This window comes from Platichthys flesus, chromosome 18 (genome assembly GCF_949316205.1).
Source record: "Platichthys flesus chromosome 18, fPlaFle2.1, whole genome shotgun sequence".
NCBI lineage: Eukaryota > Metazoa > Chordata > Actinopteri > Pleuronectiformes > Pleuronectidae > Platichthys > Platichthys flesus.
In genome coordinates, this window is record NC_084962.1 from 4,011,237 (window position 1) to 4,034,294 (window position 23,058).

The 23,058-nt window shown below is 41.1% G+C and overlaps 1 protein-coding gene across 1 annotated transcript in view; it reads right to left on the bottom strand.

The window, feature by feature from the left end:
* The window catches only part of cnih3 (cornichon family AMPA receptor auxiliary protein 3), a 70,029-nt gene that overhangs the window by 12,387 nt on the left and 34,584 nt on the right, over positions 1–23,058 (bottom strand). Inside the window, exon 4 of the mRNA XM_062410757.1 lies at positions 3,022–3,134. Coding sequence (XP_062266741.1) covers positions 3,022–3,134 — 113 coding nt within the window. The remainder of the gene's footprint in view (positions 1–3,021; positions 3,135–23,058) is intronic.

Below are 23,058 nucleotides of genomic sequence, written 5' to 3' on the forward strand. Positions count from 1 at the left end.
CATCCTTTTGTCCCCCTGTCCCCGCTGCTGAGAAGTTTTACAAGTCTGTTCTGGCGAGCACCATCTTCTTTGCTGTGGTGTCCTGGGGTGCGGGCATCAAGGCAAAGGACGCCAACAGACTGAACAAACTAATCAGGAAGGCAGAGTCTGTTGTTGGCTCTAAGCTTGTCACCCTGGAGGAGGTGGTGGAGGACAGGATGCTGGCAAAACTGCTGGCAATCATGGACAATCCCTCTCACCCCCTCCACAAAACACTGGACAAGCTAAGGAGCAGCTTCAGCCACAGACTCATTCAACCCCGCTGCTCTAAGGAACGATACAGGAAATCGTTCCTCCCAACCGCAATAAGACTGTACAACTCATCTACCTCTGTCAGAGTCTCAATTCATCATTTTCTACAATAAGATTGTCTTTGCACACTCTGTCTACATATTCTTACACTCATAGTATATTATATTATCTATTGTATAGTCAAATACCTATATTTATACCCGTTCTATATATCATATCATATTATATCATACTCTTTGTATAGTCTATATATACTTATTTACACATGTGTACATGTTATTATTATATATACTGTTGCTGCCATTATTACTATATACTGCTATTATATTGGTATAATTATTACTATCATATATAAATATATATTATGTTATATTATTTACTATATATACTGTACTATTTTTATATACTGTCTAACAATACCATCATATCATCAGTACTATTACCATCTATCTATCTATCTATCTATCTATCTATCTACTCCCCAAATATAGAATGATGCTGCCAGGTATATTATGTGTTTAACAGACACAGACAACAACGGGAACATTTGTGGTTCCTCTAAGAGCGTTTGATTTTTGTCTCATCTGACCAGAACTGGGGTCTGATTAATTTCCGAAGTCATTTCAAGTGAGCAATTTACAACAACTGGTTTCCCTCGCAACAGGAACTCCTTCAATAAGACTTTGATTCGACAGACCTCTCAAAATCAATGCTATCTGTGCGAATCTGCCCTTTCAAAACAGTCCCCCAGAAAAATCGGATCGGAGCCTCACATCTGAGCGAAAAGCTATAGCATATACACACACTGCTTTTTGTTGCTGTGACACATGGACACTGAGTGTTCATTTTGTTCCACCCTCAGTGACTCCATTCCTCCCCCTCTCACTCCCCCGTGCATCTCTTGTCCAAATTAGATCGGCCTCCTGTCACTTACTCACGTCCTTTCTCATCAAACCTATCTGACTTCAGCTACCACCTCCTTCACCTTCCATCCTCCTGCTTCAATGACTTACCCCCTCTTCCTTGTGTTAACATCCCTCCCCCTCTCTCTCTCTCTCTGTCTCTTTCCTCTCTCTCTCTCTCTCTCTCTCTCTGTCAGCTGTGCAGGAGGCAGCATCTGTAGCTGGTGGGCATCTGGCACAGACTCCAATTAATGAGACAGCAAGATGCTTTTTCCCTCTTTGGCTCTCCTCTCCTCTCTGCTCACTCTGTAAGTTCAACCAGCTGAGCACACAAGCCTAAACCAATCAGGCTGTCAGCAGCCAGCGTCCAACCCACGACGAGCGGGAAGAGCAGCAACAAAGACAAAAACAGATACAGAAGGAGCAGCTAAAGGAATCTAAAGATTGCTGATTGGTGACCTATTTTCAGACACTGCTGTTCAAAGGGCTAGTGGTGCGTACATCACTGATATACTTGCTTTAACCCACACATTTCATTCAGCCTAAATGGGGGGAGTTTTGTGCTCAGAAACTTGACATAACCCCAAGATGCCATTAAACAGATGAATGACAGGGGCAGTGTATCATGATGTGGAGAAATGTCAGAAGAAGCCAGAACAAAGAACAATGACAAAGCTTTGAAGAGAAACCAAAGGATCTTGTTACCTCTTTTGCTTTAGATACGCCGTGATCAATAAGTCCCCTAACCTTCAGTCCCTAGCCCATTCATTACTACTTACGACAGAAAGTCTCCCTTCAGTTAGGAGACTTTCTGTTGGATTGTTGCAGCCTTACATGTCAGATTATACGGCAGCTTTTTCTAGAAAATAAACATAGTGTTGATGTGGTTTGGCTGATTTGCTTCAAAATTGCAAGAGGAACAAAAAGAAAAAGCTAAAATAGCTCTTTTAGAACCATGTTTTTATTTCATGCATTAAACAATTTTCACATTTAGAACATTTTTATGCAATAACTGGAGCGTACCACTCTGTTGCTCACAATAGGCCAGTTGTATTAGATATGAATGCAACCGCTTCTGTCATACTCTCATTTCTTTTAACACGTTTCAAGTAATGAAGAACCCACTTTCGTGCAGAGGAATTGGACTTCAGAAGTCTGTTTTAAATTTGAGACATTTGTGTCTCACACACCTTTGCATCTTCAGAATCAGGAAGTGAGTCTGTTGACAAACATGAATAAGTTTCTTGAAAAATTACACAAATTTGTCATATTTGCTGAAAAGAAGGTTGTGATTGGACAAGATTGGAAGGTGGGATGGGATGAATTTGTGTTTCCATGTAAGGACTGTTTTTAGCAACTGTTGCTCAAACTGAGAGAAATCATGAAAATACTTTGTGGTATTTATTGATACTAAGCTATGCTATTTGTATGGGTTATAACACATCTTATTTCTAAGAGAGGAAGTCGATAGAGGATTATTAAATAAAAAACATAGATCGCATTCAACTTTTGAGTAGAAAATACATAAATTTGCAATGGCAACTTTGGTGTGATTATGAAGAGATTATGGTTAGTAAATTGTGGTTAAACAATGTGCAAGGTTTGGCAACTTCAACTCATAACTATAGTTTGGGAGTACATGTTTCATGTAAATTGTGAGGTCTGGAATCACATTAGGATATAATTAATTCTCTCAAAAAAAAAATATCACAAGTCTCTTTGTTATCTACAACTTTTCCAGCATAGGTTTCTTTTGTCATAGTTTCAGACATACACACACGTGCGCACACACACACACAGAAGGCCAATCAAACGGATGGATAGTTACCTCCAGGTGTTGTAGAAGAGCAGGGGGATGTTGAGGCCTACAGTCAGCCACTCCTGGGCACACAGGAACATGATACAGAAGAGCCCATGGATGGAATACTCCGGTAGCACCAACTACAGAGGAGGGAGACAGAGTCAGGAAGAAGATGAGGATTAGTCACATAGTTCATCTTCTTGGGCAGCTGCACTTGGTTGGTTGGAACATGTGTACGTGGGGAGGTGATTGCTGTTATTTAAATGGCTGCTTCCCCGTAAAGAAAATGCCACACTTTTTTAAATCGACATGACAGCTTCCAAAAATGAACTAGATGTACATCCCTGATAAAATGTTACACTCAGTTTTATCTGTTTCTCCATCTTCTTTTTACTGCAGTGCTGATACTAAATGCAGATATTACTTGAGCTAAAACTACATTAAAAGGGCAGTTTGCTAGCAGATGCCACATTATCATTTTAATGCCCACAGGTGAAAGAAAACGCATCAAGCATCATTAGCATGCAAATCCTTAGCCTAGCCTATATTTAGCCACTGAAATCTGTCTATCTGCATGTATTCCAAGTAGCTGAATGCCCCCATTCAAGATTATGGGGAGCTTAGCTTCGCAATGGGCAGCACACACTGATGGCACTGTGCCATCATTATCATAATTATCATATGGCAAGACCACCTCTTGGCAAACAGTGAGGGTAAGAATATGGGTGAGGGTGCTCGCCACCAAACCCAACATATTCCACAATCTCTCCCCCACCCACTAACCCCTTAATTAAATTGAAAGGTTGAGGGAAGTTAAAAGAAGTTATGTACTTTTTTATAATGACCCATTACGAAACATTCGCATTTCATCCACATACGCCCTCACCCGACAAGTCCTCAACAGAGGCAGCCCAACAGCCAAACAAAGGTCACATGAAGAAGAATTGCGTTGTGCATATATACAATTTCTTCACTTCACTTCATTTCCCCCTGCCTGGGTTATCATATAATATAAATGAGAAAGAATGTTTTTGGTTTGATACCTGGCACCTCTAATATATATTTGTTCATTATGATCAGCTAAGATTCTTTTGTTGTTAAGCAACAGTGATTTGTGCATCATTAGCCCTGACACTGTTGCAGATGATAACTTTATGTTAGATTAAACACATATAATAAGTGTTGACACAAAGACACTAAAGCCTGGGTTACGAAGCTATGTGAGTCTTACGACCATTTTATTGCGTGGTTAAAATTGTTTGTCATGCAAATCCCTGCAAACAATAACCCAAAGCTAGTCCACCGAAGCCTTTCACCACAATAGTTAATGTTATTCACAAAGAAAGCCACTTTATCACTCATGTATATTTAACAGTGTACAGGGCGGCACATTATGGTGCCACTCTGGGCCTTGAAGCCTTGAACATTACTGTATACTCTGCCATAACAAGGCCGTGTTCAGGATGCATTATTCAGATGGCTACATGCCTCCTAATAACAGAAAAACACGTCTCCACTCAATAGCTCTTTAACAGTGGAAGACCAGAAAACTGCTGTGAAGACAAAACCGAAATATATCCATTAGTTTTTACATATGCAGCAGTGAAGCTGTGCACAGTGCAGCACAAGGACGAGAGCACACAAACAAACACACACACACACACACACACACACACACACACACACACACACACACACACACACACAGAAACACCCCACACAGAGAAAAAGCTTGAAGTTAAAGACAAATAGTCACACTGAGCTTTACATTCTCTCTTCTCTGTTGAGATGCCTCATGTTTATTGGCTCAGTGCTCAGATGAAGGTGCAAACACGATCTGTCACTGCAGGAACCACACAACACTGAGATGTGCATGCAACTTTAAATGCAACAACATCACAATGTGATGTCAACAAGATGAAGAAAGCATTGTGCCCCCAAGTGGCCTTGTTAAAAAATTCCAAATAACTACGCTTTTATTCAGCATTTAATATAAAAGTATCAAAGCGGTAGATTAAATTATCCTATCATATGTTCAATGATGGTTTTGTGATTTAGATGTGTTGACCTCATCCAGTTATGGCTTAAAACTGGTGACTCAAACCAATTCAGGCATCTTTATTTTTCTAAGTCCAGCTCCCACATACTGGAAAACAGAGGAATTAATGCATTTGTAACAATTCACAGATATGACCTTTAAAATGGTTTAAATGAAATGCAACTACATCCATCTGTGGACCCCTGGATCCATCTAAATGTACTTTGACACAGTCGGTGGCCTGTTTTTGTATTTATGAATCAGTTGACAGAACATTCTTAAACTCAAGTAAAAGTTCAATAATCCTTGTACGACTCAACCTAGTTGTATAACAAAAACAACAGCAATATGTGTGACAAGAACTAAAGTTGAAGATTTGGATTTTATAAAGGTAGACAGAATCCTGGCCATACGTCGGCTCTGTAGAACAGAGATGAAGAACAGCAGTGGCAGGATAAACCTTAACACAATAGTGAAACCTGTGCAGGCTGTTATGTTCCTGTTGATAAAAGAGGGTGAATTTGGGTAACGTGAGACACCGAAACTCCTGTCTGTTTATTTCCTGTTCTAACTAAATCTAGTCAACAGGACTATTACTATAGGTTTAGCAATAACACAAATCACCTTTTTTAATGGGTAATGTTGAGCTTGGCATAACAAAATGACCTGTCCAAGATTATAAACTCAAGCAGTATTTCCTCTTCGGCATAAAGAACACTAAATGAAGTTAACATTTGCAAAACTGTCCAAGGTTACCGAAATTCGCCCAAACAGAAACATAGTTAGCATTCCATTACAAGAAATACATTACTGGCTTATTGTCGTTTATAATGGCAAACCGATGTTGATATCAAACAAAGGATGTGTCACAACAACTACATCCGCCACTTCCAGACATTACCTTAGGATAAAGTCTGGTAAATCGGGTCAACATTTTATCACCAGTTTGCTTTTCACACATGCACAACACAGCAGGAGGTTTTCTGCATAGACAAGTTCACAACAGCAACAAATCTTAGCAGTTTTTGGACATTTGCATTCATACATCCAGAGATTCTCCGGAGTTCAGTGCATGTCTGAGAGCAGATGAGGCCCTCTGTTCCCCCCCACATTTACTACTACATCCCAACTCTTAAGTTGAAGCTGCAAATCTATGTAAAATCAGAGACTCATGGAGAAACCAATGTAAAGCCCTGAACTAGTCTACTGCTAAAGTTAAGGTTCTGGAAAACACAAACTCCCTTTTTACTATTTATAATTTGGGTAGAAAGCATAAAGTCCTATTTGCTCTCTAAATCCAACAGTGTGACGGCAAACCATTCAGCCAAGGTCTGCTGAGCAGTCGCACCCATTCCTATAATTGTCAAAATAAACTGACCAAACAGAGGCTCTTCATTGTTTACCATTACAAATATTGAATTTATATTTTCAGTGCAAACACACACACAAATGCGAATTAACAATTCATAAACTCCACTGAACACTGCAGATGCCCTTGCAATGACTTCTTTGTATCTTTATATTCAGTGTGTGTGTTTACAATTTGGCATATATATATGTGTGTATGAAAGCATATGCATTCAATTTCCATGCTTATGTACTTTTTCTTCCTTCAATCACGAACTAGTGTGAGTGTGTGTGTGTGTGTGTGTGTGTGTGTGTGTGTGTGTGGCTGAGGGACCCATCTGGGACTGTGCCTGGCTGGGACAGCAGATCTGTTTCTCTGGCTGTGGTGCCCGGGGGCTCCCCCTCATAACCCATCTGATCCATCCAGCAAGCAGCACTGGCAAGGCTTCATTCATATGGGGATCTACATTTTACCCCAGTCACTACTAGAGTCCCAAGATACACAGCCACTCTGCAATTTAGAAACAAGACTGCAACCATGCTGCCTTCCACACTGAACAAGCTCACAGCGTTGTGTATGTTAGACCATTGAAAGTGTACATATTCTGTACATAATAGTAGTCGTGGGTGCTGTTCTCCGCCATGGCAACAACATTCACAACACATTAATAAAGGACATTCTTTATTTTGTTAAAGAATGCAATGCTTTATTTTTAGATGAATTATGGAGCTTTTTATTGAAAAGATGTCAACTTGTGTCTGAAGATTGTGTTGATTTCGCAAATTTTTTTCGCAAAAATTAGGAAAACTTACATATAAACTACACACATGAACGGTTATATAGTAAATTCTGCTTAATTTGATGAATTCCACTATGCACCAAGTGCCTTTTCCAAAAAGGAACACTGTATTGTAGAACTGAGGAAGACAAATCTGAAGTTTCTCCGGAGAATGAACACAAAACATGAGAAGATAACATTACACACAGGCGGTTTTAGGATGGACACTTTACTAGGTCTACTAAATTGTCTTACTTTTAAACATAATTAGCTAAAAACTGAATCATAATCTTCTGCTATCAGACAAACAGTGTACTTAGATTTAAAAAAAAAAAAATGATAAATGATATGTTCCACACACTGTGAGGGCAACATTTAAGCAGTTTTTCTTGCTCAATGGGACATGAGAATATCGAAAGTGCTTAAATGTCTGTGTATTAAGAAGAGCCAGGAGGCAATAACATTTCCATACGTTATCCATATACCCTTTATCCTTGAGGGAGCCAGCTGACCAGTCCATCACAGGCCTGACACAGAGACTAACTGACGCCTACTTTCACACCTCTGGGCAATTGTGACTCCAATTAGCTGAGGCCGCTTGTCTTTGGACTGTGTGAGGAAGCTGGAGTAGCTGTAGAAAACCCACGCAGGCACAGATAAAAAAAAGGTCACACAAAAGGCTGGTCATCAGGTTTGAAACCAGAATCTTCTTACTGTTCCACCTGCAATTACCCCGCCTTAGCACAAACACTGTAGTTGTAGTTATAGAGTAAGCTGCTCTGTGTGATGTAACTACTGGTTTTTGACAAAGGGACTTCTTGCAGTTCACAGTGTTTGCCTGTGAAGGTCATGGTGACAAAACTACTACTGGAAGTTACTGTCTCTTTATTATCAGCCTAAATATAATAAGAGAAAAGCAATACCTTTCTATCTGTTTTGCCACCCAGCTTCTTTACTGAACTTCACTGCTTCCCAGAGCCCTACTACTATAAAATATATTAAAAAAAAGCCACACTGCCATCTGCAAAATAAATTCATGGGCTGTTTGGGTAAAATATACATTATTTTACCCATATTGTACAGCTGGAATGTTTTGTATGTGAGAGTAGGCATAAATGCCATATAAACTATATGACCAATTATCTTGGTGGACGACCTGTAAATTAAAAAACTTAGGGTCATATTTCACTGATTGAAATTGGACAGAATCTTTGTTCATTAAATTGAGGCTAAAACCATCAACAATCAACCAACTAATGTCCAACTAAAGATGAGAAATTCACATTTATTTTCACAAAAAAACTACCAAATGAAAGTAAGGTGGCAAAATCAACACTTTACTTATTTTATTCCGCTGTCCCTGATAATAAGGTAATCAAGCCCATATTTCCTTTCACTTCTAAGTGATCACTCGAATTTTCTCTGCTCGTTCAACATCACATGCTAGTTTTTTCCTTCTCATTACTCGGGCGCTCAGGCAGACCTCTTATTGCAAATCACCATCCAACATGGTAATTGAGCGCCTCTGCCCACGCGTGTGTCTGAGCCCAAGTGGAACCTGGCAGGGCCGACTCCACTCGGCCCAACCTCTCCAGGTCCAATTAGTCAGGCCCCCCGCCATGGAGTGCGCTGAGAGGCTTTTTTCAAATCTGTCTTTTTAGGAGCGCGGGGTAACTCGCCGGCTCACAAGCAACACTAACAACTGAGGGGAATAAATAGAGGATAAAAGAGATGATGGAGAAGCGATGGGAATAGAAAGAGAGACGCAGCATGTTCATTGTGAGGCTGCTCACCAGTTTCACAACTTCATTTCTCCAGTCACCATCACACCCGGGTCACACTGACTGTTTGTCAGCCACCTGCTTGTGCAGCTTGCAGAGCTGCATCACGTGTGAAAGCACAGATCCCAACAGTGCAGAGTGGCTGGGGCACTTTGGGCCTCATCTTGCTAAACAATTGTGAGGTAGACCGACAAAAACCTCACTAGTTTAGCATTTCAACGTTTGAAGGACGTATTATCAAGATGGTATACTGGTCCTCCTTCATTGGTGGCCGCACATCATGCTTACACACACACACACACACACACACACACAAACACACACACAAACAAACACACAAGGCTGTTTTTCTCTTGTGATTTGGAAAAGTCTCCTCTACAGAAAGAATTCACTCTTACTAACAAAAAATGGCAAAAAGCTTTAATAGCAATATATATAATCAATCACACCTGGGTTTTAAAGGACTTGGGAGGTGTCACTCGGATCAGCACATTAGTTATACCTCATATATTTTAACCATTTAACAATGGATAAATAGATTAGTCCAAAGTAAAGTGGCTTTGGTCTTGTGTCATGCATCATTCATCATCACCGAACCAGACTGCAAAGCATGAAAGACAATACTACATCATGGATAAGGTTATGGATGGAATAGTTTCTTGTATTATTTCCATCAAACTGAATACCTGTCTAAGAACAATTGTGGAATCCTGTTGTTTGAGAGGTTTTGTTTTTGCTTAAGCAATTATATTATTAGTCAATTAGCTGATACAATTTTTTTTTTGAGAATCGATGAATCATTTCACACCTCCATAAGACTCTCATGGATTAATAAATGCCCACATCACTCAAACTCTCCCTCTTTCTGCAATTGATTGATGACATCATCAGGTTTATTTTTACTATTATTTGACAAAGGTGCCCCAGAGAAATCACTGGTTTCTTTAAATCTGTGTGAACATGTGGTTCCCTCCTCCTAAACTCTCCCCCACTCATTATTGAGTGCAACCAGGGGCTGTTCCAGGGTCCTGGCCAGGGGGGCACTGGTCCAGCTGAAATCTGACAAGCCCCTGAAGTGCCCCATGCCCTGTCAGCAGTCTTTTATCAAGTCACTTCCTGCTAACGATAAACATTACAATTTGTTCAACCTTTTTTTGTGACACCTGTTTTCTTTGGTTCACTCTTTCACTTAAATGTCAATATCAAATGGATACATTATTGATATTTGGAGTTTATTACAACCATTTAAAATGTATTAACATAATAATAGTTTTTACTTTGTGTTTTACCTTTGTAAGATTCAAGATTCAAAGATCAGGTATAGATATATATATATATTATAGTGTGAAGATTTATAGATAAAGCCCGAAAAGCTAAAATACTAAAAGCAGAAGACAACTATATACAAAAGATAGAGTTCAGCTTCCATCTGTAATTTCACTCATAATCCTGCACTGCCCTGGAAAATCACATGTGCACAACTCCAATAGTGTTGTAGTTCAAAGGTGAACCAGGGCTGTCGATCTATAAATGGTCATATCAAAAACATTGATCTATCTTGGTATGTTTTCAACATGTACAATCAGCTTACCTCCCGTGTTGTTCTTCAGAGATCTCATCAGTAAGTATCAAAAGTTGAAATAGTGATATAAAGAATTTAAATAACTCCTTTACATTGAAGCGGTATTCTACATTCTAGTTCTAATTAAAATATCATGGCAGTTTTATAATTGCTTAAATATTGACATTTTCAAGATATAAGGATTTGGCACAACAGTAGTGATACCATATATTATTCCACGGCTTCTTGCATTGATTGCCAAGCTGCTGAGAGACCATGTTCCCTTGAGCTGAAACATCAAAGACCCCTCTTGCTCGTCTCAAACACACTGCGCTCACTACAGTATTCAGCAGCTCTCTGCTGATGCCCTTTCACCCAGAGGCCAGGAATGATAGGCGTGAAATTGGAAGAGTCTTGTTTTTGCAATTGAGTTGATGAAATGCTCTTTCTGCATGAGTTGGTGAGGACGGCTGCCCCAGGCGTGGGCATGTTCCAAAAGCCCTCACACACTCGGATGGAGCTTCGGGTCGGGCGACATATGCAATGTTGCCTTCAGCCGGAGGAAACTGGAGAATTAAATTCAAAGATTTACTGTGATATCTGTGCATCACTTTGAGTTTTTACCTTAAAAAAAGGTGTTGTACTGTCATGACTACTAAAGTAACTGCTAAGAAATATTCTGCCATCAACGTTTACGTTTTAGATGTGTCAGCTGCCATTTTGTTATAGTAGCTGTCACTAAATTAAAAGTGGTGTTTCTCATTTTGTAATGAAAGGCTTCCAAGTGGGGGTTGCCAAGTAGAATATCCCTCTGACTTTGAGACACACACACACACACACACACACACAAATGTGAATGTGACAGGGTCGTAATCTCACTGTCGTTGAAAGTTGAGTTGTTGAAGGGGTTCTTGATACAAACACTATTAGCTGGAGCATCCATCACAGCGTCTGAGACTGTTAAAGCACGCACGAGTGAATCCTTGTGTAGTAGATATAATGGATATCTTCTCTTGAACCTGTTTGCTCTCTCATCCCACTGAAGGTTAACGACTTACTCAGAGCAGTTTAACATGAACATGCCAAGAACTGACCTCCAGACAATATAGTTCCCTGAATCAACGTTAAATGACAAGAGGAAGAAAAACTGGACTAAGATAATTCAAAAATTGAATGAATTACCATTTCTGTTGTTACTATTTGGATGATTAAAATCAGCTGGAGCTCACAAAAACAAGGACTGCAGATTTCGTATTGGTGTGTATGTTGCTGGCTAAGAAGCCAACTAGTGTCATCGCATTAGCCAAGAGTAAAGGCTTGAAATTGCGTAAATAAAACAAAGACAAAAAAATGCTTTACATTCTAGTTTTGATGACCACTCAGCCAAAGCTGCCTACATCCATTCCTTAAATTCCCACTTCAGTACACAAAGGGTACCCACTATTTGAACATCTGCATTGGAACGTGAATTTTTAAGTGCAGAATCGTCCACTATGACTGAACTTCCTAAAGATACTGGGTTGAATATGTTGCTATGCCTTGCGGTATTGTTTCTTCTAGTTAGCACTTCCATGCCCCCTCCCATATATCCAGCCTGGTCTCTTCCAACAAAGATTTGCAGGCTCCCTGACAAGCTAATGAGTCCTCCTCTCCCACACTTTCTCCTCTGCATCCCCTCGTCTTTGGCAGACCAAGCCTTTCCCTTTGATTATACCCTGTTCTGTTTCAGAAGATGTGGACAATGATGGTCATGGGCGATGATGCAGCGATTCCCTTAGTTTCAGACTCCCTTCTTATTGAGTAGTGGCTTCATCAGCTCCCTTCCCATTCCGATGTTACAATCTCATCAGTAGCTCTAATAGTCAATTCAAACTTGTCTGACAATTTGGTGTCAAAGCATTCGTTTTCGTGCAGTTTAATTTAATTAAGGTCCCCACAGGATGAAACTACTGTTTTGGGTTATTCTTGATTTCTTTAATCCTAAATAAAGATTTTGAAGAAATACTTTTTGTCACTGGCGATTTTTTAACAATGAAATAAGGAGGGTAATATACACTTTTTAAATAATTTGCGCTAAACAACAAAGCATTGTAATAATATGGTCTTCCATGTCACCACCCATGGGACAACAGGGATATTGAAAGGAGTTAAAGGAGAGCAAAGTCCATAATTTCTTCCAATGTAAATATCAAATTCCCTCATATTTATATAGTATTTATTTTGGATAACAGTGCAAAACTTTCCACCGGTATAATTTAAGTATAGTTTTGGACCATTCTTTTACTTCCCTTGCTGTATGTCTACTTCTATGTAAGTACAATAATAGCAGTGTTAAACCAGAGTCAAATTCCTTGAATGTGTACATATACTAGGCCAGTATGTTCTACTTTATTGGGAACAAATGGCAGTTGCTACGGTCTCCCTTGAATAACATGTTATCCCTCCTCCTTGAGCCCATAGCTGTCACTAACCAGGTAAAAAGGGATGATGATTACAGGGGGCTGTTTGTAGTATAAAGCTTCTACTGGAATGTACAGTAATAAACTGGGACCCGGAGCAACATTGTTTCAGTGGGTCCAGATATGCTAACAGCGCTCCTGCTTGTTAACGACTAAGAAGATGATGCTGTTTAAATTTTCCAGACAATTGCATTGGGAATGGAGCAATGGTTCAGAAGGAGTTCAGCTACGCCTCCATCACTGAACTTCTCTGACACAATTACTATCATTCTCTTATGCTAATGTGTTGTTAATTATCATTATGAGAACAAATTGTCTATAAATAACCCTGCAGGCTCTTAATGATGATGTGACACTGTTATATCCTTTACTGATGCGCTACAGGCTCAGGGACACTTTAACTTTCACAAAAGTCTAATATTCAAAACCAATATAAACAATATAAGCTCATCAGGCTACATCCACACACACTCAAGTGTATGAATACACACAGATACAAACACATGTTTGTATGTAGAACCTGTCAAGGTGACAGTCTGGTACACGCAGACCCATAGAGAATGAAGCACATAGGCTGAGTGTATGACTAACTCTGAGTATATCCCCACTACTGTAACACGTACTGTTCATAGAGAACAGCTTCTGTCTGGCAAAAGCACACAGAAGACATGCAAAGGAAAATGCTGCTTAAGTAAATTTATTTATCGTATCAGAAGTTGTGATAAGGAGATTGTGGTGGTAGATGACTGTATAGTAAATTACTGGTGCATCTTTCCTGCTGGATGCAGAGGGTTGCTGCCACGATCCTTCCCTTAACGACATACTTTAGTTTCCTTACATTAAATATTCCCTGACCTTTTCCACACATATATATTTAGCCTTGTGCAAGAGCATTTGTATATTTTTGCTGCTCATTAGATAAACGTTATCTGTTCATGGGGAGGCTCTCGTTCCGAGTGGCATATAAAGCTATGGACGCACCATTTTGGGTAAACATTCAAAACCAGCCTGTCTACCACCAACAGTCACACCACGGTGGACGTCACTAACATCACATCTTTTCTCAATTCTGATGATTAAAGTGAACATAACCTGACTTGTTTTTAGTTTTTTTTTAATATAATTTCTAACATCTCAACCTTACTTTGTAAAGTTCCTTGAGATGATGAATGCTGTAACATGGCGCATTACAAGTGAAATGCAATTGAACCATTTAATCCACAGAGTGCTCAGCAAATTCTAAAGCATAAATAAGGAAGCAGTAGGAAGAAATACTTTTTTTCAACTGCCGGACTGCTCTTATTTGGCGAACAAAAACCAGCACTTTTATCCTTTAATCTTCAAAATAGGGTTTGGAGAACTCCTTCAATAATTTAATAAGGTATCCACGCAAGTGTGTCAGGTAAGGAGGATGTGGGAGAGCTGCGAGCCCGAGCCTGAAACGTGAAGACGGTGCTGAGCAGCAGGAAAAACAAGTGAACATAATCCACTAAAATCATGGCCATTTAAATGATGTATGTAGTGATGCTGTTGTGCCTGCCCCGTGTAGAATTATTCACAACCCTTCTCCCAAATCACAGACTGCAGATAAAACACATGTACCAGGTGTTTAAGGGACAAACAAATCTGTGTGATTGTACAGGTCGTTCACTCTTCACAGAACAGCCGCACTGATGTGTCACACTCATGGATGACATTGTTGGTAGTGTCTGTTGTTTTTTCTAAATTTGCAGCTGATGGAAAAAGAAGCAAACAGAAAGAGTCCCACAGTCTGTGTGTGTGTCTCTCTCTCTGTCTGTCTGCCAGGCAAAGCCAAAACAATTGCCCTGCCCCTGTGATAAAAGGTGTTTTAATCATACACTAAGGCAATTTGGCGCAAAATCAGAACCAGTAATCCATCGCATCACCTAATCGGTATAAACACAAGCCGCACCTCTCCCCCACATGTGAGGAAACACACACCTTTGGAAGCAGGAATTTGGGAAAATGTGCCAGAAGAAAACTGCATAAAAACGGCATTTCAACGTGAGCTTGCAGTGCACCTGTAGGAAAATATAGTCCTTAGAATAGAAAGATTCTAAAAGTGTCCCTTTCATTTTATGCAATTTTAAGTTATCTACATTGAATCCATTAGTTTAGAGGATCCACCGTTATGCAAGAACGTTCACCCATAAACACAAGCCAAACGAGAACACACACAAGCGCACACATACAAACATACAGAGCTAAATCCCACACACAGAATCGCCATCTGTGCAGTGCAGACTGCAGTTTTACTTTGTGTCCTGTGTCTTAGCAAACTTCACAGAGTTTTATCAAAGTATGCAGGACGGGCCCTTTGTGGCCCCACATCAGACAATACAATCACACACACTCCACAGCACCTGCACGCCAAGCTACTCCTACTGGCTTCTGAGGATTGTCTTCTAGGAGGCTAGTGTGTGTGTGTCTGTGTGTGTGTCTGTGTGTGTGTGTGTGTGTGTGTGTGTGTGTGTGTGTGTGTAGCTGTTTTCAGACATGACCTACAGGTAAAATCTGGAGAATTGGATACTGACTATACCCTCAGTTTGCCTTTCACACATGCACAACACGGCGGGAGGTTATCGGCACAGACGTGTTCAGCAACAAACAAGGCTCCTACGGTCATGAAAAACCTAGAATGTCATTGAATGTTAAAATGTGTTTTTCCAGGCCTGGAAAAGTCATGAAAAAAAATAAAATCCCCACTTATTGAAAAGTCACTGAAGAGTCATGGAAATCCATTGGTCAAAATGTGTATGAACCCTGAACAAATCCTCCGTATTATTCAGACGAGAGGTTGGGCAGACGGGCGCAGCAGACCGAGGCCGGAAGTGACGTATTTACTGTGGAGATCAGGTGATTTTCTTCACTTCACACAATAGCCGGTGTCGGCTCCTATTACCAAAAACGGTGTCTTAGTCTTCTACCTTTGTCACCACTTTTTCACCTTTTAAAAAAAAAATTGGGACATCAACCACACATGCTGAATCCAGTGGGGGATCCCCTGCTGAGTTCCCACATCGACCTCTCCAGGATTTCTATGGAGTATCTGCAGAGTTCAGTGCATGTCTGAAAGCAGCTCGCTTGTGTGTGTGTGTGTGTGTGTGTGTGTGTGTGTGTGTGTGTGTGTGTGTGTGTGGATGTGTGTGTACACAATGGTGGGTAAACACAAAGAAAGGACAGGGGACAGACTGAGTGAGATGTGGGTATGGACGCATGATGGATACAGGAAAAGACAGCGAGTCAGGGAGAGATGGGGGGGGGGTCTGAGGGATGGAAGGAGGCAAAGAGGCAAAGAGACCTTTGTACTGAAACTTCAAACGCATCACGGCAACCACAGGGGACCCTCCCTCCCCCTCCCCACGAAGGTCATGTCTTAAAACTGCTTGAGAGATTGTGATTTAGAAAACAACTACTATGTTGGTGAAACAGGGATTTTATGTTAGATAAGCGCAGTGCTCTTCTTATATTTTCCTTAAAATCATCCTATTTTTATTCATCATATTCATGCAAACAGGGAAATCGATGAAGTGGAGCTCTGCTGATTTATTTTGTGCCATGCCGTAGATACAAACCGTCACCCCATCTCCTTCCAGCAAAGTTTTAAACCAAGTGCTCCCTCCTCATGAATAGGGATGGAGTTCAGGATGCATTGCAGTTTTGCCCTGGGCTTGAATCTGAGTTAACTTGGAACAGGCAGGCTTACCTGCTGAGTTTATATTCCTGGAGAGAGTTCACACCATGATGCTGCAGAGCTTCAATTTGCAAACGCAGCATTCAGCATCTGCTAATCATGCCCATGCAAAGCCACGTGTTAAGAGAAAGGTCTGTTGTAGGAAGATATGGATGGATGTCTACTTAAGTCCAACAAGCAACATCTGGATGCACAGATGTTTGGATGGAGGTAGCATCTAATGGAGTACGACTGTACAATGATTGGGGATTACGCTGCTTGTCATATTCTACTCCATTGCGGCAGCGAGCAAGCTGCTATCAAAACCATGCAAACCGTGCTGCTGTTATAACCTGCTTTGCATATATATCTTTTTATTAGGGAGTGTTGTCTGTTTGCTGACAACATGCTGCTATAACATCAGCCAGGTGTTGGCAGATGGAGTGTACACTGTGTAATACCTCTTCATTCATGTGTGAGCACAGCCTCGTACGAAGCACATCTGTTTCACGGTCTAGCTTCACCGATGCACTCTGTGCTGTAGTGCATGATGTTGCTTATGTAGGAGAAGACTGGAGGGGTGGGTTCATGCTGTATGGCAGTGGTTCCCAAACTTTTTACAGTCTCGTACCCCTTCAGACATTCAATCTCCAGCTACGTAACCCCCCCCCGACGCACGTATACAGCATATAACACTTGAAACTTTCTCGGACTGGAGTCCTGTGACTCCAAACTGAGTTTATCTATCGATTGTCAGTTATCAATCAGTTGTTAATCATGATTGTCAGTTCCTAACCGATTGTCGGGAGAATTAACGATCGATTTTTGATTAATCGTTAATATTTTATATTAAAATGCACTATTTATAGGCTCTGTTAAAATGCAGTGAAAATATAGATCTTTATTACAAGGTGAACAACTCTTGTGGCAGTTAAATGGGATCCGCTCACTGGTTACACTTGAAAATATGCGCTGCTGTTCTCTTTAGCCCCGATCAGAGTGCAGCTAGCCGCTGTGAGCTAGCTGGATTTTACGGTTCTCGACCTCTCAGTCTGGTGGTTGTCACCCCTCACCTAGAGCCGGCTCTGTCTGGGTCCGAAGGGGCTAGCTTTGGAGCTAGACCTCCTACTTGAAGAGAGCAGTGGACTCCTCAGGCACTCATGGAGACGTATAGCTTTGCAGTGTTGGCAGTGAACGCAACAGAATTACGTCTATGACAAAATGTCATCTAGGAAATTCTTGAGGATCAATTAATCGATTGTCGTTTAATCATGCCCATCCCTCGTTTTTACTAACGGTCACTAACCTACCTGTAACTTTTATTGGCAGTGTAATTATTTTGCTGAATATGGGTATACATGAGCATTTTTGGCAATGCGACTTGGCTATTTAGAAATGCATGATTATTTATAGCTCAGTTTGAAAATGTAAAGGGCTTTTTCACTTTGAAAACGCAAATAAAATGTTCTCCCCATGTACCCCCTGAACCACTTTGCGTACCCCTGGGGGTACATGTACCCCAGTTTGGGAACCGAGGCTGTATGGGATATACTATTGGTTACAGGGGTGTTTCGTCAGTGAAACATTAATGAAAAGCTTTTTTTCCATCCATCCATTATCTGTAACGCTTCTCTTGGCGGTTGCAACATTGTCCAAATGAGACGATCCCCAGTTTCTTCATACTTTCTCTGTCTGACCTCGTAGTATATAGTCCGTAGAAATTGGAGATGGTTGATGATGCTCTTACCCGTGGCAGATGCAAAGAATCTGAAAGAGAACAAATATTTCCCGATGAAAACGCGGTGACATAGACTACACAGTCGAAGATGTCAAGAGAGTTTGTGGTGATAAGAGCTGACACTGGTGTCTGTGTGTTGTAAAGACAATCATGCAGCGAGTTAATACATCGCTTCCTGTTTCTGTCTGCTGCACCTGGCTGCTCCATCTCTCCCCTTGAATAATGCGGACGATTTTTTGCTCTGAACACATCTGTGGAGGGAACCTCCTGCTTCATAGGGCATTGGTGAAAGGCAGGCGGGTAAACTCCATGGCCAATTCTCCAGATTATACCCGCAGGTCATGTCTGAAAGGGCTTTACGGAGACAAACAACCCAACCTACTAACATTCAAACCTAAAGACAATTCAGGGTACAGCATTCACTATGTTTTTGTTTGAAAAAGACTCAACTTTGTCTTAGTCTACTCCACACTACTCCAGAGTTTTAGAGCTGCTAAAAACAGAGAAGCTGCTGCCCTCAACCGCTTTCTGTTTGGGTCTGTGCGTTCACGACTTAGCTTTGCCGACTGGTTTGCTTTGCTTCAGCTACCAGTGTAGAACACGTCTGGATAATTAATTACACAGGTTACTGGCCCTGTTGTCTTTGCTCACAGCTGTTCAGCAGATATATTTTGAGTTTTACAGTGGAACAAGTTCTTACATAGGAGAAAAGCTATTATTAGAGAAAGCTGCAGCTAACATCCAAACGCTTTCTGAGTAAACCATCACACACATGTGTTTCTATTCGGCACGTGCAGGTCCAGTGGATGTGAGCGGTCACGTGAGTAAGTATAGACAGAGGTTGTAACTGGTAAGGCGCAAAAACGTTTTAATATTGAAGCATCGTCAAATGGATGTAGAGTCTCCAATTAACCCTCCAATATGCATGATTTGGACTGTGGGTTGCTGCAGACACAGGGAAAACATGCAAACTCCACACAGACCTGACATGACTGTGCTGCTCATCGTGCCCCCCCCCCCCATTCTATTCCATTTATGTTATTGATCTCGACCTTCAATCACTGTTATTTTACACATTATTTGTTTGTATACATCGATTAGTGTCAAGATAGTTGAATCCATTGTTTTCTAAAAAAAATAAATAATTAAAGGTTCTTCCTAGATATGAGGTTAACGGTGTTAAATTTTGCCACGGTCTGCAGTTTGAGAAATTGAGCACAGTGTAAGACTTTGAAAGCCCCCACTCTATAACCCGAATCAGCATCCAGACCACCACCAATTACATCATCATTTATTCAACACTTCCTGTGCACAATAGTACAGAATCTTAGAGAAGAGAGTTTATTTTATGATGACTACAACTATGGAAATCTGGGCTGTTTGGAGAGAAAGTCATGCGGCACACCATTATTATTTATTTCCTGCTGAGCCTTACAGTGGCTGGTGATTTCTTGTCTAGGATGAGGTTCCCCCTCCCCCCTTCTTCCCCCTCCCTCCTTTCACTACACCTCTCAGGTCTTCTTTCCTGGCAACAGTGTGTGGGATCGAGGGAGCACTGGGGTTTGCATATAAGCTCATTATTGTGACTGACAGGGTACTTACACAGCTGCTGCGTGAAGGATAACACACGAGAAATCACACATGTACAGCCATTTATCAGCAACACACCGGATGGCCTTGTTATTGTTGTCGGTTTATTTAGTGTCTGGCAGTCGCATAATGTTTGTCTTATTGTTCGACACAAAAGCACAATTAGGTGTTTTTAAAGCTAAAGCTCCAATGTCAATCAACAAAATATGTGAAAAAAAAGAAGGAAAAAACCTGTAGAAGGTTTTGTGATTTATTAATTTTAGAATGTTTATTAAGTCACTTTAATTAAGCAGTTCAATGACCCGGTTTCCACACACACATACACACACACACACACAAACACAGACTTTTGTCCCCATGACGCCCACTGCTCAGTGTTTCTGCTGGAAAAAACACTTTTTACCAGTTTGTTGTTGCTCAGCCTAATAGTCCATAATGAGCCCATGAAAGTAAAACCAGAATTTAATGGTTTTGAAAAGACATTGAGAAGGACATACTGTAAACTGAATTTTAAAATTGAGATCATTATTTCAACCTTTTTTCTTTGTTGGAGTAAATTCAGTTGATTGGTGATGGGGAAATGTATATTAGACCAAAACCAAGCCATGAGGTGGGAGTAGCTGTCTTCAGAGACTATATTGTCTTAGGGCACAGATCTGGGGAAGGCTAAAAAAAACGTCGTGACGCACCGAAGCCTTTTCACAGATACCACGTTAAACCAACCATGAACTATGTATACCACTGGAGGTTCTATTGAATGTGGTGGCAGATAAATACAGTTTTTAATTTACTAATGTGCCACCATTATACATGAACAAAACAAGAAATGGATGTGACTTAAATTGCTCTTACATCTGCAAGTGTGGCTCCTGTTAGCTGTAAACCCAGCTGGTCCTGAGCAGCGCGGAAATCAGGTTAGTTGAGTGACTGTTTGTAGAAAGCAAAACCTTAAACAGATGCCCCCAGGACATCACCAACCGCTTTCTTATAGATTCTCCCGACTTAACAAAACACATCCACGGTAGTCCTTCTGAAAGTTTCTCTCATCTCCTCACAGGCTCTCTGCAGCATAGCCCGAGTGACCATCAGGTCCTTGTTCACCTCTCTTACCAAGTCCCTGCTCCCCTGGTTGCTCAGTTTGGCCGAGCTTCGGGAAGAGTCCTTGTTTTTCCCAACTTTTCCTGTCTTATCGACAGCTCCAAGTGCTACAGGTCACTTTTACCCATTCTCTCTCTCACACATACACACACATACGTGCACACACCTTTGCATACTGGTGGATTCGCTCTATCTTCTGATCCTCTTGAGGGAACTGTGGATCTGGGGAACCTTCATAGTTTGGAGCCTTCCCCAGGCCTGTGTCCTGACAGGGAAATGCCTCTTCTTTTATTTTTTTCACGTTTCTATTTGGCTTATTTCTGGCAGTGTTATTTTTTCTCAGAGGCAACACCTATAGTTTAGGAGGAGACAGCCCTGAGTCTAAAAGGGAAAGGTATCGTGTTGACGTCAGTGCACGGAATCCATTAAGCATAACTGCAGTTTAAGTGTAATTTAATGGCAGAGCTGCTGCCTCTGTTCAATTGTTTGTATTCGTTTTGATACGAAGTCAGTGGGGTCGTGATTTGGTTAATTTTCGGTTTGACACAGTGTCATCAAGCAGACAACCATCTCAAACTGTAACCTGCTCTCTGTGACCACTGCTAAAGACGGATGGAATTATCTGGATTATCTTTAATACTGACTGTTATGACCTTGGTGACGCAAGTGAAAAGCAGCTAAGGATGGTTTTGGAAGACACTGGCAGTTATTAAAATAGACAATACCCTTGGGACCTTAGAAATAAACCATTATGTGCTGTGCTCATCCTCCATCATCTACTCATTACTGTACTAAGGGAGGGGGAGAGAGTGGGAGGAGGTTGAGAAGAGGAGAGATAGAGGAGGGAAAGGGTGAGACAGGACCAAAAATAAAGGAAGGAAGAGCGCTAATGAGTACACTCAGGTTTGCTCAGTTGCTGTGACAACGCACCGACTCAATCCACAAGACTGCACACACACATACACACATGTTATATCTATTTTTGTGCGGACACTCATTGCCATAAGGCATTCCCTGGCTCCTTACTCTAACATTATCCATCAACACTAAATGTCTAACCCCTAGCCCTAACGTTTAGCCCTAATCCTAAAAACATTTCTTAACCCTGAAATATCGAATTGAAAGTGTGTCGGAAAGTAAGGAACGGGTTAGGGTTAGTCCTCACTCTGTAGGTTTTAGACTCAAAGTGATCCTCACAAAGATATCTGTACAAGTTCGTACACACACACAAACACACACACACACACACACACACACACACACACACACACACACAGCTGAGTGTAGAAGGACAGAATAAACCCTTCAAGCTTTTGTCATCTCCATGTGTTTGCAACCGCTTCATGCCCAGGAGAACCCGCACACACACACACTCACAAAAACACTGCAGTGAGATCAAAAATGGCCCGTGTCCACTTCCATGGTGAAAACTATAAAGTAGGTGTGCCAACATAAAGAAACGCAGCCAAAGCTTTGAACCAAATCAATCAGGGACACCGCGCTGGGACTGTGCCAGCTGGAGCGAGCTGTAGAGTTTCAGAGGAGGAGCTCCGGACAAAGGAGGAAAAGCGTTCACAATGCAGCAGATCCTCTTGCATCAAGACCTCAGGCATCCACACTGACTGGCACAGTGTGTGACATACCAAAAATACCTCCAAAAACTGTGTGCATACAGCATACAAACCTATTTGTGTGACACAAAAATAGGTTTGTATGCTGGAAATTTAGTGGCGTAAACAAACTCTATTGATAAATAAGAAAAATATGATCCGTGTCAGGTGAAACGCGGTCACACTAGAGCAGTGGTTCTCAAAGCTTTTACAGTCTCGTACCCCTTCAGACATTCAATCCCCAGCTACGTACACCCCCCCCCCCCCCCCCCCCCGAAGCACGTATACAGCATATAACACTTGAAACTTTGAAATTGTCAGGGATTTCAGGACTCGGATGGAAGTTTAGATCAAACTGAGTTTATCTAT